A 16,775-nucleotide genomic window follows, 5' to 3' on the forward strand; every position below is an offset into this window, starting at 1 on the left:
CATCCAGATTATTAATTATGTAGGCATGTTTTCCATATATAGTCGTACGTGCTCGCAATGAGAAACTTGCACAACATCTTTTGTCCTACCAGCCGGTGGCAGCTGGGCCTCAAGGGAATCTACTGGATATTAAGGTACTCCTTTTAATAGAGTACCGGAGCAAAGCATTAACACTTGGTGAAAACATGTGATCCTCACATCACCGCCATCCCCTCCGGTTGTCCCGATTCTTGTCACTTCGGGGCCTTTGGTTCCGGACAGTGACATGTGCATACAACTTGTAGATACAATCTAAGCAATAAGTATAGAGCTTAAATCTAAGATCATGCCACTAGGGCCCTAGTGACAAGCATTAATCATAACAAGATTGCAGCAACAATAACTTCACAAACTTTATAGATAGACTAATCATAATGTATCATCCATCGGATCCCAACAAACACAACACCGATTACATCAGATGGATCTCAATCATGTAAGGCAGCTCATGAGATCATTGTATTGAAGTACATGGAGGAGAGAATACCAACTAGCTACTGCTAGAACCCGTAGTCCATGGGGGAACTACTCACGGAGCATGATGGAGGCGGTGGCGTCGATGGAGATGGCTTCCGGGGGCACTTTCCCGTCCCGGCAGGGTGCCGGAACAGAGACTTCTGTCCCCCGAATTGGAGTTTCACGATAGCGGCGGCGCCCCTGGAGTCTTTCTGGAGTTTCGTCAATTGGTACTGCGTTTTTACGTCGAAAGGGGTTATATAGGCGAAGAGGCGGCGCAGGAGGGTCGACAGGGTGGCCTCCCCATAGGGGGGCGCGGCCAGGGTGTGGCCCGCGCGGCCCACCCGTGTGGTGGCCCCCTGGCTCTCCTCCGACTCCCCTTCGGTGTTCTGGATGCTTCCGGGAAAAATAGGATGTTTGGCGTTGATTTCGTCTAATTCCGAGAATATTGCCCGAACAGCCTTTCTGGAACCAAAAACAGCAGAAAACAGGAACTGGCACTGTGGCATCTTGTTAATAGGTTAGTTCCGGAAAACGCATAAAAACATTATAAAGTGCAAGCAAAACATGTAAGTATTATCATAAAACAAGCATGGAACGTCAGAAATTATGGATACGTTGGAGACGTATCAGACCTTCATCTTCTTTCTTCTTGTCAAAGGTTGCAACATCCTCAAGCGACCATTCATGATTTTTTCAAGATAACATTTCTTTGCCTTGAGCTTGTCCACCCAACCAAGAGCATAATCTCGGTCCTTAATGAGTTGGGAGATGAGGGAATTGTTGAAGTCTTCAAGAATAAGAGCACTAGCTTCAAGAGTCATACGCATGCACACTTCTTCCTCGTAAGCTTGGGTGAGAGAGATAAGTTCTAATTCATCATTATTTTTAAACCTTTCCTTTTCCACCATATGATCTCGATCTCCTAGCATGTTAGTTCTAGGCTTCTCGGTGGAGGAGATCTTGGTGACGTCGTTGTTGAAGGATAGCTTGGAGAGCCCTTTGGGGAGAGATCTAAACTTGCTCTTACGAATGAGGTATCCACCATTTACGTCCCTTCTCTCGTAGATACAATCCGCAACGAAGTGACTTTTGTCGCCACAATTGTAGCAAGAGCTTCTTGGTTTTGAGTTTCGTTTCTTGTTTCCACTCCAAGGAAGGAGAGCATTGTAGAACTTTTTCTTGATCCAAAGGTCATCCACAAATGTCGCTCCAAGATCTCGCATTTGCATGGCGAGAGCAATAAGGCGCCGGTACATCTCTTCGGGCGATTCTCCCTCTTCCATGATGAATTCGTTGGCCATCACTTCATTAAAACGAGAGCATTGGATGCTCCCATTTCCAAGGAAGAGCTTGTCAAGTTCGTCCCAAGCTTCCTTGGCGGTCTTGAGCGAGCGGATATGAGCGCGGTCCTTGGGAGTAATGGCCAAGTGAATCATGTTGATGGCGATGGCATTGAGTTGGTCGTCCACCACTTCCCTTCTTGTCAAGTTCATTGGGTCTTGTGGTGAATATCCCTCTTCAATGATACGCCAAAGCTCGGTAGAAGTGCTGCGCACATGAGAACGCATTAAGAATTTCCAATCACCAAAGCTATTAGATTCAAGTAGTGGTGGTGAACCATGAGGCAAAATGCATGGCATGGGTATTGGGACATTTACGGCATAATCACTTGGTGGAGACACCGCACAATTATCTCTTAATTGTTCCGCAACCGGAGATTCATCCTTCCCCTTTGATAAGGTGTCAACATCCTCAAGATCCTTTTCCCTAGGTGGCTTTGTCGATTGCTCAACAAATCCAACTAGAGGAAAAGTGTTAACTTGTGGTGAGGAAACATTGACACCTCTTTTAGTATCTATGATGGGGTTTGGTTTTGGAGTAATCAACTCCATCATCATAGCCTTCATTTGAGATACAATGGATGACTCCAATTTCTTGAGGTCATCCAAAGTAGCCGGAGTATTATCGGCAATTGATGATGGAGATGATTTCTCACGGGGAAGGACTCAATTCACAACCACCTCTTGTTCGGCCATTTCTTAGGCGGTAAAGCCTGAGCAAGAAGACCTCGCTCTGATACCACTTGAATGGATCGTAGCGAACAAGAGGGGGGGGGGGGGGGGGGTGAATGGCGCTACGGCAAGTTTTAATATTTTTCAATTTTTAGTGCAACGGAAGGTAAAGGTGAGAACTTTAGCGATAGCGGTGATCCTACAATGATCCTAGGACAAGTGCAACAAGCAAAGGAATCAACAAGATAGTAAGAGTAAGGAGCGAGACAACCGGGAGCGCGGAGACGAGGCGAGGTTTGTTTCCCGCAGTTCCTTCCACAATAGGAAGTACGTCTGCGTTGAGGAGGTGCTAGTCTCACACAAGAGACTAGACGGCCACACCACAAAGGAAGGCCTCACCTTATTCCTCGAGAGAGCTCCACGAAGGTGCTCTCCCTCTTCCACTAAGGCACCGGTCGAGGCGGTGATTCCTTCACAAGGTTGGGGCGAGCTCCACACACAAGGATGCTCCCAACACCCTATGGAGCTAGTACATCACCAAGCTAGCCTCCATAGCTGCACATCTCCAATGTCCCACCATAGGAACCCTACCACCAAGATCCACTAAGGAATAGCTTGTATTGGTGAAATCTCTCTTGGTAGAACTATAGATCGGGGTCTCCTCCACCACTCCTCAAAGTTTGGGCAAGATTGGTTGGATGGTTGGGGAGATCCTCAAGGATTAAGCTCAGCAACAACGGAGGAGAGAGAGAGAGGAGAGATAAAAACGAGCTGGGGAAGAAGGGGCCTTTATATAGGTCCCTCCAAATCCAACCGTTATGTCCAGTTTTCGCCTAAGCGGTACTACCGCTTTTGGGAAGCGGTACTACCGCTCTGAGTTCGACTTCCCCAGATCTGGTCCACGTGGACGCAGAGCGGTACTACTGCTAGAGGTACCGCAATGGGGTCCAAACCTTACTGGATCCAAAGCGGCACCGGAGCGGTACCAGAGCGGCACTGCCGTAACTAGTTTACGGTACCTGACCGGTACCATGGGCGGTACTACCGCTCGCAAGCGGTACTACCGCTCCAGGTACCGCAGAGGTACCGCAACTCGTACTATGGGACAATTTCAGCGCAGAACTCAGAGCGGTACCGTGGGGCGGTACCTATAGGGGTAGCGGTACTACCGCTACAGGTAACGGTAGTACCGGCCTGGCTAAAACTGGTTTTTTCCAATTTTTCTCTCCACCCATGTCACCTCGCGACACACACACAAAATCAGAAAGCCTAAGAACTACGCTTCAGTCTTCTGATCATAATGTGTCCGGCGAGGGCACCGTACACCTTGCAAACCTATCATTGACAAACTTTGTGCACGGTTAGAATTGTTCGAGTATTGTTATCAAACACACAAAACAAGGGATATAGATCTTGCTCTTACACTTCTCAAAATCAATTTTAAAAAAATATCATCAATTTTTTTACATTGAAGTTCATGAATGTTTCATGTAACACTACAACCCCTTCAAAAATGTGCCTCCCAGCCTCCCAGGCATAAAAGTCGACTGTGTGGGTCGAACCACATTTTCTGCAATCTCAATAATACGGTTTGTTGCTACCTTTGTCAAAATTTTGAAACTCACATTTAGAAGGCATATATGTCTATATTGTTGTATTTGTACCACATTTTGTTTTTTGGGTAATAAAGTGATGACACCAACCGTGCTTTGTATTGTCTTTGGCCTAATTTTAATCCTAAACCGGGATTATTCTCCCTGCTAAAATGAATTGGAGGTGCTCCCTGCCCCTCTCCAAGGTGTTGCGCAAAAAGTAATTAAAATTTATTAACTATTCAAACGAAGCAGCAGCAGAAAAATCAAAAGGAATGGCAGTATGAATGTGAACGAAACAGGACAAACTGTGGAAGCAGCGCACAAAACAGAATGAAACGAGAAGCAGTCGCTACAAATGGGAAATTGGGCTGAACCCATCATTGCAGGGTCCGCAGGCAATGAAGGAAAGGATGGCCTGGCGGGGCTAGACGATGGGCTCAAGTGATGGCCTGCTACTTGAATGTTTTCCAATAGTGAAAGAAGCGTTTTTTATTTTTCTGTTTTCTAGCCATATTGAGTGATCAGTGAAACCTCTCAGCAAAACTGTTTGTTGTGCAATAATATTGTAAACACTTTTTTCCTTTGCTCTTTGGCATGTCATAGTTACAGCATTAGTTCTAGTGTTGTTTAAACCGGCGAAGGAATAACTCTAAACTACTGAAGTGGCACCCTCAAGAACATCTGTAAACTAATAACTGCAGAATGAAACCAGTTTACAAATAGTGAAAGACATGTCCGGAGGTCATATTAGACCGTAGTGTGGTGACCTTAAAGGCATCTCCAACGTGCCGACTCAAACTGGCCGATTGTTCGCTTCGGTCGCGCAGTGCGCCTAACGTGCGGACGCGGCACAAAGCTTAAAAGACCACAAAAAAATAAAATAAAAACAATTAAACTTAAAACATAGTTCATTTAAATATATGCCATATTTTGGGCAAATTTATACAAAAGAATGCCCTATATGGGCTTTAACAACAACAAAAAACCCTAGCTAGGGTTTGAGGTGGACGAGGTGGGCGTCGATGATGTCCCAGTTGACATCATCGCCGTCCTCCTGGGCGTGGGTGTCGATGACGCCCCCGGGCGGCGATGCGCTATTGTGGCTCGAGCGCGCCGGAGACTCCCGCCACGGCGACCACTGGGCTTCTTCCTAGGCCGACCGCGGGTCCGAAGGACTGGCCGCCCGCAGCTCCGCCTCCTGCTTGAGGCGGAGGTGGCACTCCTCCTCCGCCTGGCGCCTGGCCTCCTCGTGCCGGCGCGCCTGCCCCAGCAACGCCCAGGCCTCGGCGTCCTCGACCGCCTGTCTGGCCTCCTCCTCCAGCACGGAGGTGCGGAGCACCTCCGCGAGATGCGGCCACTTGGTGGCCTCCTCGAGTTCGTGGACCTCGAGGGACGCCGCCAGAGCGGCGCGCAGGTCGGGGCCGTCGTTCTCCTCGGGCTTCGGCACTGGCGCAGGTTGCACCACTGCTGCAGCCACTTGGCCCGCGCCATGTATGTAAAGCCCGCCGTGGTGGCGGGCAACGCTCATCGCTGGCGCGATCTGCCGGCTGCTGCCGGCATCGTCGTCGTTCGCGCCGGGAGCGAAAGGTTGCTTCGGGGCCATGGAGATGGATGCGAGCGTGCGTGGGGAGTTGGAGTGGGAGTGGGGAAGTGGACTGGATAGGGACAGTTCCCTCCCAGTCCACATTTAATAAGACACTCGCCCGCCCACTGATATCTGGGCCCATGGAGGCGAGCAGGCGGACGCGGGAGGACGGCACGTGCCATCCGCGGCCACGCAAATCTGGCCCAGATTTGAACCGGGTTTGGGTCGTCCGGACACCGCGGCCAACCGCTTTTGGGATGTCCAATGCCACGATTTTGTTCGACATGATCCTTCTGGACGCACGGGCGCCGGATGGGTCGTCCCGTTGGAGATGATCTAAGTTCTACATATGGCTGGGCCAAATCCTGTTGTTACTGCTCCCCCGATCCATAATAATTGCCCCTGTTTTAGTACAACTTTACAGCATCTCCAACAGGCGGGGCAAAATACGCGCGCGCTAAAAAAACCGCTAGTTTGCCACGCGCGGGAGCCCGGATCCCCAGTGGACGCGCGAAAAAGAGGCGCACGCTAAATACTTTACCGCGCCCGCGCTTTTACGCTATCCCGCGAGGGAAACTTGCTGCTTCGGCTAGCGTGCGCTATAAACGCCACGCGCGCGCACGTCAACTGCCCGGAAAGTTCAGTCGCCCCGCGTGTCGCTTCGCCTCTGCCTCCCTCGTCTCGCCGCTCTGCCTGCCACGTCGCGCCCGTGCCGCCCCTCCGTCTCCGACGACAAGATGCCTCCCCGCCGCTCCGCCTCCGGCTACCGCGGCGTTCGCGCGCGGCCAAGCAGCCGCTTCGACGCCGAGATTCGCTCCGGCGTGGAGCGCATCCGCCTGGGCACCTTCGATACGGCGCAAGAGGCGGCGCGCGCCTACGACGCCGTCGCCTGGCGCCTCGGCCGCTCCCGCCGCACAATGAACTTCCACGATGTGTGGACGCGGGAGCAGGCGGAGGAGCTCGCGCCGCCGTTGCCGGCCGTCACGTGCGAGCAACAGCGGCGCCAGCGCGAGCTCGAGCAGCGGCTTCTCATAGGGAACGCGACGAGCGCCTCCGCCTTGAGTGGGCGCGGAAATTCCCGGATGACGTCACCGCGATGGAGGCGTTCTACGCACAGAAGGAGGAGCAGAAGGCGGCGGCGTGGAAGGCGGAGAAGGCGGCGAGGAGGGCGGAGGAGAAGAAAAACGGCGCACGGCCGTCAATGATCGTTCTCTCCTCCTCCTCCTCCTCCGAGTGGACATCTACTCCGGTGTCCGACACTACTCCGGCGTCCGACAACACCCACTCGTCGGACTTCGACTGGGACTCGGAGTAGATTTTAGGGTAGTTTCAAATAAAATGTCGTTGTACCGTCGAACATATAATATATTTCGTATTTTTAGTTAATTTTTCGTGTTTTGTTTGATCTATTTCGAACCAAAAACGATCAAAATAGTCGTTCGAGCCGCGCCGCGCGCTGCATAATGGCGCGCCCGGCGGAGGAGCACTTTTACCGCCCGAGCACGCACTACAAAATAGAGCATCCGGTGGGGCAAATTTCCACCCAGCACACTGTGCTATCCGTTTATAGCGCGACGGAAGCGAGATTTAGCGCGCTGAAATATAATGCGGTTGTTGAAGAAGATGCTCTTATATTAAAGCAGCGACTCTTGTTACAAATTGAAGGGAGTACTAACTATATTTCTGTAGTAGGGTAAACTAGTGAAGTGGCCACACCTGGCTTTGGGTGGGGGTTTACATACTGCAGAGAATAACTTCAGCGCCTAGCCGCCTATGCCATAGCGTGATAATCTTATTGGTCGTTTGATAGTTCTGGTTTGGGAGAAAGACACTGTCCTTAAAACATGACTTATACCACTAAGTCATTTTTTTTTGCGAAAAGTCATGTTACTCCGATCCATAAATCAGAGACATTATTATGGATTGGAGTACTATACTTTTATCTTAAAAGTATACCAAAATACGATTGTAACATATAAAATACCTCTTTGGGTCAATTTACATTTATGTTCTCTAGTATACAATTTAAGTACTATATACAACATGTCGATTGTGAACACCCAGAGCAAGTATTAGAGAAACGGAGACGGATGGAGCTAGCGTATTAACTTTCAGTCCTAATCTGCAGGTGCATTCACATTGTAAATGCAGCTATGATATAGATGCCAACCTCATGTTTACATGTGATCTATCTGCTCCAATTGACCATCTGCATGTTAGTTGCTGAAGTCTTGAGTCTTTGGTTGGTTAGCTCCAAGGAGCGAGATCTATCAACGTGTATTTCATGGAAGTAACTGCATTTCCACACTGTATACTCCTAAATCTCTTAGCCATTCCAATATGCAATCAGATTTTTTTATATAGCAGTGCACGACCGGCAAAATAAAACGGTAAGAATAGTAATGAATGGAATCAAATGTACATCTCCAACTAGCAATGACAGCAAATCCACGATGAAGCCGCTCCCCTTCTGCTCTTTCTTTTGTACACATACGTGCAGAGGCATGTCCTGATCAGATGCCTGAAAGAAACATGAAACAAAACTCTATCAACTTTAAATCTCTATGGGAATACTCTGATCTTAAAATTAGAAACCGCCACAGGCATATCCCTTATACATGGTTATCACGCACACTTTAAAGGTGGTCTAAAAATCTTCCTATTATTTTTGTACTTTATAGGTTCTTTGTACTACTATGGATAATTAGCAATACATTGGTCCACTTCTCAATTTTTTTTTGTAGTGATCAACTTGCCTGGTAGGGAATAATAAATTTGTTAGAATTATAGTAGTCATATACTACTAACAATAATATCAATTATTCTCCACGAAACAATACAATGTTGATTGTGATTTTATAACAAAGACTTCACATTGAGTTTGCGCCAGATGGCAAGTGAAAAGCAACGGTGTCATTATTATACTCCATGTTAAATGGTAATGAAAAGCAAATAAGATCTAGCTAGCATTTACATTTCCATTGAATCTGCTCTGCTGAAACAACATTCCTCGCCATGAACATGTCCTCTGCTAGAGCTCCTTTTAATTCTAGCATCATTGTTCAAAAAAAAATCTAGCATCAGTACTCTAAAATCCATAAGTTATTGCAATCCAAGTTCCTCTCTACATATATAGGCTCTAAAAGCCTAAGATTCCCAAGCAAGGGATGCCATTTTCATCCAATGGAATGGATGATTCCCTTTTGGCCCCTTTTGAGATAGTCATATGTTTGCTTATATTCTTGTGTGCTTAATTAGGGGTTATGTCACTGATGTGAAAGGAGAATGATGTCTCTTGTATAAAGCCTTGTGTTTGAACTGGACACGTTTCTAGTCTTGATAGGTCTGAAGGATCTTTACGGTTATAATTAAGTATTGGACTCAATGGTGATGGTCTGTGTGGCAAAATTAATTGTCAAAAGGTATCACAAATGGCCTCCAACATATATTTTTTAGTGGTTATGAACTCGGGAGTGGTGTTTTGGAACATGAGAGCATATGCTCCCTATATTTTGAAATGCATCTTACACATATTTTAAATTTAAAAAAATTGAAACAAAAAATTCGCATGTACATCTTCACGTGCTACGTGCTCACAAAGTCGTTTCATAAAAAGAATGAACTTATCATGTGACGTGTGTAAAAAACGCAAAATTCAGTGCTGAAAACAATGCTTTTCACATGGTAAGTTTTCTCTTTTTTACATAGGCCACAAAAAATATTATTTTTTCGTGAAATTTGACGCATACATATATATTATGGAGATGTACATATAGAATATTTGTCAAAAAATTTCCACACTTTGAAATATGTTTTGTTGGTAGAGGGAGCGTACACACCCAGGAGCCGAATTGAATTCCCGTTATGAAATCTATTCGTAATATTTTTTAAGTCAGTTTGTTTTTCTGTTAATGCATGTATGTATATATATTTATTATTCTTTTATCTCTCAGCTACACTACAGGAATCGACGTAGACGCCGACGGCCGGCTGCCCTCGGCGTAGCCACGCCTGGCCCTCGGCGTAGGCTACGCCGACGGCAGCCCTCGGCATAGCGCCTCGGCGTCCAGGTCCCTCGACACCTGTCATCGTGCCGTCGGCGTAGGGCCGGCCGTCGGCGTATGCCGCCTATACCGACGGTGCGACTTCCCCTCGGCGTAGCTGCCCTCGGCGTTTGGCCACGGCCGGCCGTCTCCGTTAACGGTGCTCCCCTCAGACGCCGACGGTAATCCCCTCGGCATAGCCCAGCCATCTGCGCGCCGTGGGGGCGACGTGGCGCATCGCCTGGCTGCCACGTACGGAGTCTATGCCGACGGCCCGGCCCTCGGCGTCTGCATGGCGCATGCAGCCAGGCCTCCTCGCGGGTGGGCGACGTGGCGCGTCGTGGCGCCGCCAGCTGGGCCTCTACGCCGAGGGCAACCCCCTCGGCGTATGCTTGATCCATGCAGCCAGGCCGTGGACACGCGGCAGAACGTGGGCGCGTCGGGCTACGCCGAGGGCAACCCCCTCGGCATAGACCTGACCATATGGCCCTATGTCAGGGTCTATGCCGACGGCATTACCCTCGGCATAGGGGCCTGCCATTTTTTTTTTCTGTTTTCCATTTCCAGTTCCAGTTGCAATGCAATCCAGTTCCAGTTCATATAATCGACCAAATTCACATAAATATCATATAATCGACCAAATTCATCCAAAATCGACCAAATTCGTCATAATTCACGTAAATAGCATGAAATCCACATAGTAGCATACAAATACATCCAAATTCATCCAAAATCACCATAATTCACATAAATAGCATGAAATCCACATAGTAGCATACATGGTGCATGTAGTAGCATACAAGAGGAGAGTGCCATGTCATCCAATACATAGTAGTAGGTAGCAAATGATGGCAAGCAAGAAGCCCGGTGCTGACTAGCGGAGGAAGGACCCGGGCGGGGTGTGTCCGCCCACATCGTTGGCGAAACGAGCAGCCCGGGGTTTCGCTCCGGTAGAAGCTGCAGAAGAACCACCTGGAGAAGGACCGGTAGCACGCCCAGGAGAAGTCGACGGAGAGGCACCGGGAGTAGTCCCAGGAGTAGTCGACGGAGAGACACCAGCAGAACGCCCAGGAGACCGACCACCTTCATGAACCGGTGTGACCTCGCGCCCACCCGGCGATGCCTGGTTCCCGGACCATCCCGTTCCCTACGTGTTCCCTACATGTTAGCAACTTGCGAGGCAAAGGAAAGTGGTAACTACCGGTTTGGCAAAGAACTTACCTCCGGTGTGGATCCGTAGTAAGTCGCAGCGAAAGCTGCCCTCGATGGCATGATAGGCATGTCCCCCGCCACGGTAACTCGAGCCGGTGGCGGTGTACCAGTAGACATAGAGATCATCATTTCCTGCAAGATAGGTTACAAGTTAGGCTTTGCAGAAATAAAGCATCAAACTGAGACTTGTCATCTACTTGCGCGAGAAGGAAGATTCAGACTTACTGATATATACGTCATATAGGCCGTATTCTGCCTATTCCACTGGGCAGCGGCCTGCTGATACGCTTCATTGCAGGCTTCGAAGGCCGCCTCGAAGTCAGGCTACAATTTCAGAAACAATGAATCTCGTAAACACTTAGCCATGTAGGAAGGAAAACCGGAAAGAGGATGAAAATGAGGAAACTTACATCGTAGGCGGGTGGACGAGCAGGCCGTGGACGAGGCTGGGGGCTGTCGGCGGTGAGGGTATGCTTGAGGCGCGTGTAGCTCGTGGAGTGGGTAGGCTTGACCGCCTTATTCATCCAAGGGGAAACGGCCATGCGGACGCCCGTGCCCCGACAGGACCAACGACTCCTCGTCGACCGGAATGCTCAAGGGGTCATCCACCTCGGGGTGACGAGACTTGACCATGTCGCAGTAGTCCTCCTTGGCGGCCTTGGCATTGCCGTAGTACTGTGGCTGAGGCAATGCGGGATTGGGCTTCTGCTTCGTCCGCATCATGTCATATATCTGGGCATCATGAAGCACCACCCCAGGTGGTGCCTCGGCCACCTGCATCGCGAAAAGAAAAGTTAAGCGTACCACAAATGAGACATGGCGGGAAATGAATGAAGGTCGTTCCATGTATATACATACCTTTTTCCCCTTGAAGCGGGTGTAGTCGCGGTTTCCCGCGCGATGTGTGCCACCGGTGCCTCGGTTCTCCATGTTACGCCTCGACACGGCTGCAAACTCCTCGTCTGCTGAGCCACCTCGCCCTAATCAGCTCCTCCCATGCCTCCCTATGCTGCTCGGCCCACTCCGGACAAACCTGAAAACGCAATACTCAGCTCAAGATAATTCAATGAAAACTTAGCAGCAATGTAGAATCTCATTGACATTTTACTCACCGACATGTACTCCTCAATGGTCATTGCCCATTCCTCCGTAGGCTCGTTACCAACATAGTACTCCTTCTTGACCCTCTTACCCTTGTTAGCCCAGAAGGCACTAGCGCTGGTGAACTTTTGGTTGTACCACTGCTGCGGTGTCAACCTCTCGCAAGCGCCACGCAAAGTGAGACGCGCCTGCGTGTCATGCTCCGGTTCCACACGATAGAAGCACTTCAATCATGCATAAATCAGTTGTGAAAGTCATGAGTTAGCACATTAGGGTCATCAACTATGAACGGTGCTCGAGAAATATATGCCTTACCCAGAACTTGGTGGTCACAGCCTCAGCAGCTGTCGCGAAGCCTACGGCAGGGGCATCCTCATAGTCCGCCCAAGTAGTGGCTAGCTTCGTCGGGCCACCGGGGACCGTGCTAAGGGGAGTGTATCTGCCGGGCCAGAACTTCTTAATCAGAGCCCCAAGCAAGCTGTTAGGCATGCGGGGGGGCTTGGCATCCCATGTCCAGTTGCTGCAAATAAATCACACATTAGTACACATGCCAAATTGTTTATTATGCCCAAGATGAAAATACATGTTCGAAATTTCTGAAGTAGTACACTTACTCATCGCTCGAAGGAATGATAAGGGCCTTGTCATCATGGGTCTTCGGCTCCTTCCTCGCATCGGGGACTCTAGCTTCTCCACGAAGCTTCAAGGGCTTCGGCGCACCCCCATCCTCCATCACCTCCAACTCAGCCCTAGAGTCCGACTCGTGTGTAGACTCCGTCTCCATCTCCACCTCCCCACTAGACGGACCCTCTAGGTACAACTCAGGAGCCACGTCGCCAGAAGCGGAGGGTGGCTCATCAAAGTCCATGTGTACCCCGCCGCCACCTCGTCCTCCACCTCGTCCTCCTCGTCCTCGTCCTCGACCTCCACCTCGTCCTCCTCGTCCTCGTCCTCCATCGGTACCATCGGCGTAACGCGGATTTTGCACCGGGGCTCGATCACTCCGTCTAGTGGGTCTAGGAATATTCCTCTTCACCTGCGCCAGCGTCTTAAGCAAGCTCTCGGAGTCTGCCTTGCCGCTGCTCATATTGTCCAGTCACTGCATTGAGAAGAATAAAACAGGTTAAGCACAAAGACATATTATATGAAGATACTAAGAATAAAAGGCACAATGCAATTAAGAAGCATGTTGACATAATAAAATGAAGATACTAAGAATAAAAGGCACAATGCAATTAAGAAGCATGTTGACATAATAAAATGAAGATACTAAGAATAAAAGGCACAATGCAATTAAGAAGCATGTTGACATAATAAATACTAAGAATAAAAGACCCTCACCAGCCATCATCGCTCTCATGCTCACTCTCATACTCCATCTCTTTCTCTTTCTCTTTCTCTGGCCCACTATCACTATCACTATCTTGTGAGTACAAAGTTGAAGGGTCGACGGGTGGAGGCTCATCATAATTGTCATTCGCCTCAAGTAACTTCTCGAGCATAGATATGTCCTTTAGATCCACCACTGACTCACCACGAGTTTCTGCATCGTTCCCGAGGTCTTCTTGAACAAACGGTTCTAAAATATATTCCCCGAAGTCCTGTTCCTCTTGATAGAAAATCCCCTCGTATGTCACGGGGTCAATGTTGTTGTAATTATCCTCAGAGGGAATCGGTAGGTTACCATGGGGCGATACCAGGAAGACGACCTCCCAACCCTTGAGTTCCGCTTTCTGGCATGGGTAGGGCAAATAATAAACTTGCTTGGCTTGGTGAGCCACAATAAAGACATCGGCTCCGCTATAGGTGGTTGAAGGCTTAACTTCAACTAACCCAATGGACTTATCACTTCTCTGTCCACCTATTGGGTCGAACCAATGACACTTGAACACGACGATATTGAGTTGCACGTTCGTACGATTGAATGTCAACTCGTATACACTTTGTAACCTTCCGTAGTAATCAAAGTTGTTGGCTCCTTTGGTGAAGACCCCGGTATTTATCGTTTTGGGATTCGCAGGCCCTTACAGTGCGTCTACGTGTGGAAGCGAAACCCATTCACATCATACTTCTCATACTTGGTCACCTCACGGCTACAACCTTGGGAAACACATTTCAACTCATCTATCATATCAACGTTTCTCTCACGGCCCTACAAGAACATTTCAAATTTGTTGTGTGCATTAGTTACGTGTAATAAGAGGGACAAGTCACGTGTTGCAATGTAAGAGGAAAGGTTAGAAATTACATTTTCCATGAACCAGGTCACAAAGTTTTTATTAATTCCGGGAGCACCGTCTTTCAGTAGAGTGTCCATCTCCGAGGTTTCGGGCAATTCATCATACGGCCACATTTCATCCGTGAATTCGCTGAAAGGAGAAAATAAGCATTAGACCGAGACGAGGTTACTAGCTGCAAAGTAATTTGTTCACCATTTTACCTTACGAATGGGATCACTTCCTCCATGTTCATAAGCACATATAGCATTATACAATCCTTCTCTTCGTTCTCCAATTTATATTTTGTTCCTTTACCAGCCTTGCCACCGGGGAATTGGAATAGTTTTAGCTTGGGGTCATTCTCGGGCACGTCGACATTGTAACGAGTGACCGGGTTATGCTGAGTGGGAACATCATCGGGATAGTACGTTGTCGCGGCATCTGCCATCTCCCGAAGGCATATTGCCTCAGCTATGCATGCTTCAATCTTGGCCTTGTTTCCAGTTATCTTTCGAATATACTTAAACTCTCTCTCAATACGAAGCGCCAACGAAACTGCACCGGACCACCCAAGAGTGCCTCGTTGGCGAGGTGCACAATGAGATGTGCCATCGGAGTAAAGAAGCCTGGCGGAAATATCATCTCCAAATTGCATAGCAACTCCGACCTTGTATGTTGTAGCTTTGCAATAACCTCGGGACATATACGCTTAGCACGGAGCGTGCGGAAGAAATGGCTCAAGCTGGCAAGCACTCGCCAGACTTTCTCGGGGATATACCCTCGAAGCATCACCGGCATGAGCCGCTGAATCCATATATGATAGTCGTGACTCTTGAGCCCGGTGACTTTTCCCGTCGAAAGATTAACTCCCTTACTCATATTCGAGCAATAACCATCCGGGAACATCACGACGTAATTGAGCCACCCGAATGCCTCCTTCTTTTGGATGGAATCAAGGCAGAAGTTGGCATGCGGCTTGAACCAATTCTTTTGACGGCCAATAGGACGCTTCATGTGTAATTTTTCCCTATCACAGAGGATCTCAATATCGACTCTAGCCTTGACATTATCCTTTGACTTCCCGGGAATGTTCAGGCATGTGTGAAAGACGGACTCCGCGACATTCTTTACAGTGTGCATCACATCGATGTTATGGGGAAGTTCGAGGTCCTTGTAATACTCGAGCTTCGTTAAAGCCGCCTCGTGAGTCCAGTTGTGCGTTACACCATATCCCTCAAATTGATGGCCAGTTGGCGTCGCTGCCGGCACGAGAGCACGTAGCTCGGCTTCAACAAGTGTACCATCAAACTTCGGCACATCTTTTTCATGCACAACTTTGCCCTTCTTGAAGTTCTTTTTGTCTTCTCTAAACGGATGCCTCCTTTTGAGGAGCTGTCGATTCGTGTCAAACGCAACATACTTGCGACCCTTCGTAGCCAAAGGAACTCAAGCCGATGCACACTGGGCATGGCCACTTACCAGCTGTACACCATCCACATGTTAGGGCGTACCCGGGCATGTCATGCATGGTATACTGCAACCAAACTCTCATGCAGAAGTTTGTCTTCGATGCTCGGTCGTACGTCAATGTCCCGTGGTGCCAAGAGTGGTTCAAATCTTCCACAATCGGCTGCATGTAGACACTCAAATTCTTCCCCGGGTAATGAGGGCCTGGAATGATCAGCGACAGAAACATGGTCTTCCTCGTCATTAGGATTCCGGGAGGGAGATTGAGCGGAATAACAAACACGGGCCAGCAACTGTAATTGGCATTGGACATACCATATGGATTGAAGCCATCTGTTGCTATCGCAATTCTGACATTCCGAGCCTCGGCTGCCTTAAGGTGGTGTTTTGTATCGAAGTTCTTCCATGCCGTACCATCGGATGGATGTCCCATCTTCAACTTCTTGTTTTCGTCCACGAATCTCTTCCCATACTTGTGCCACGTCATCTGTTTGGCTGTCTCCTCGTGCATGTAAAGCCGCTGGATTCTTTTTATGAATGGGAGATATCGAAGAATCGACTTTGCGGTGCTTGACTGCCTCACCTGACCATCCTTTCCCGTTACCTCTTCATACCTAGACTGCTTCTGAGATGGGACGGTACTTGTCCTCCGCATCTTGTCTCCAAAATAGAACGCAGCCTTTCGGACAACAGTCTATCCTTTGATAATCCATGTTGAGGTCCTTCATAATTCTCCTCGTCGCGTGCGAGCTTTGAGGCAGACAATGATCTTTGGGCAACATGTTACCAGTTGTTTTCAGACTTGCTTCAAAGCCCTCACGGGTGGTGTTGTACCAGGTCTTGTCGGCTAGACATTGGGAGATGGCATCGAGCTGAGAAATCGCGGCGCCCTCGTACAGAGGCCTCTTAGCCGCGGCAATCATATCATAGAAGGCCTTCGCGGTTGGCTCTGGTTCCTCCGGTTCTGGCGGCGCCTCCGGTTCTGGCGGCGCCTCCGGTTCTGGCGGCGAATCCGGGACATCGGCATGGACGAGATCATCTAG

At 48.9% G+C, this 16,775-nt stretch overlaps 1 protein-coding gene and 1 long non-coding RNA gene across 2 annotated transcripts; both read right to left on the reverse strand.

Annotated features, from left to right (window-relative positions):
* Positions 1–10,427: 10,427 nt before the first annotated feature.
* LOC139831924 (uncharacterized) lies at positions 10,428–11,859 on the reverse strand. The gene is made up of 5 exons (XM_071821348.1): positions 11,804–11,859; positions 11,356–11,719; positions 11,171–11,269; positions 10,955–11,077; positions 10,428–10,880 (listed from the first exon to the last, which is right to left on the reverse strand). Exons 2-5 carry the CDS (start codon positions 11,485–11,487, stop codon positions 10,608–10,610), a joined length of 627 nt encoding a protein of 208 aa, XP_071677449.1. The 5' UTR covers positions 11,488–11,719; positions 11,804–11,859; the 3' UTR covers positions 10,428–10,607.
* Positions 11,860–12,253: 394 nt separating this feature from the next.
* Positions 12,254–13,136, reverse strand: LOC139831925 (uncharacterized). The gene is made up of 3 exons (XR_011746326.1): positions 12,661–13,136; positions 12,362–12,566; positions 12,254–12,270 (listed from the first exon to the last, which is right to left on the reverse strand). It is a non-coding gene; the product is annotated as an uncharacterized lncRNA (long non-coding RNA).
* Between the last annotated feature and the right edge of the window lie 3,639 nt (positions 13,137–16,775).

Source organism: Lolium perenne, chromosome 6, assembly GCF_019359855.2.
Source record: "Lolium perenne isolate Kyuss_39 chromosome 6, Kyuss_2.0, whole genome shotgun sequence".
NCBI lineage: Eukaryota > Viridiplantae > Streptophyta > Magnoliopsida > Poales > Poaceae > Lolium > Lolium perenne.

Excerpts from the sequence above, each read along its gene's own strand:
- LOC139831924 (XM_071821348.1), bottom strand. The coding sequence starts at position 11,487 with ATGGCCGTTTCCCCTTGGATGAATAAGGCGGTCAAGCCTACCCACTCC. Across the intron at positions 11,270-11,355 it reads CTCGTCCACCCGCCTACGAT|CCTGACTTCGAGGCGGCCTT; the intron begins GTAAGTTTCCTC and ends CTGAAATTGTAG. Across the intron at positions 11,078-11,170 it reads CCTATATGACGTATATATCA|GAAATGATGATCTCTATGTC; the intron begins GTAAGTCTGAAT and ends CCTATCTTGCAG.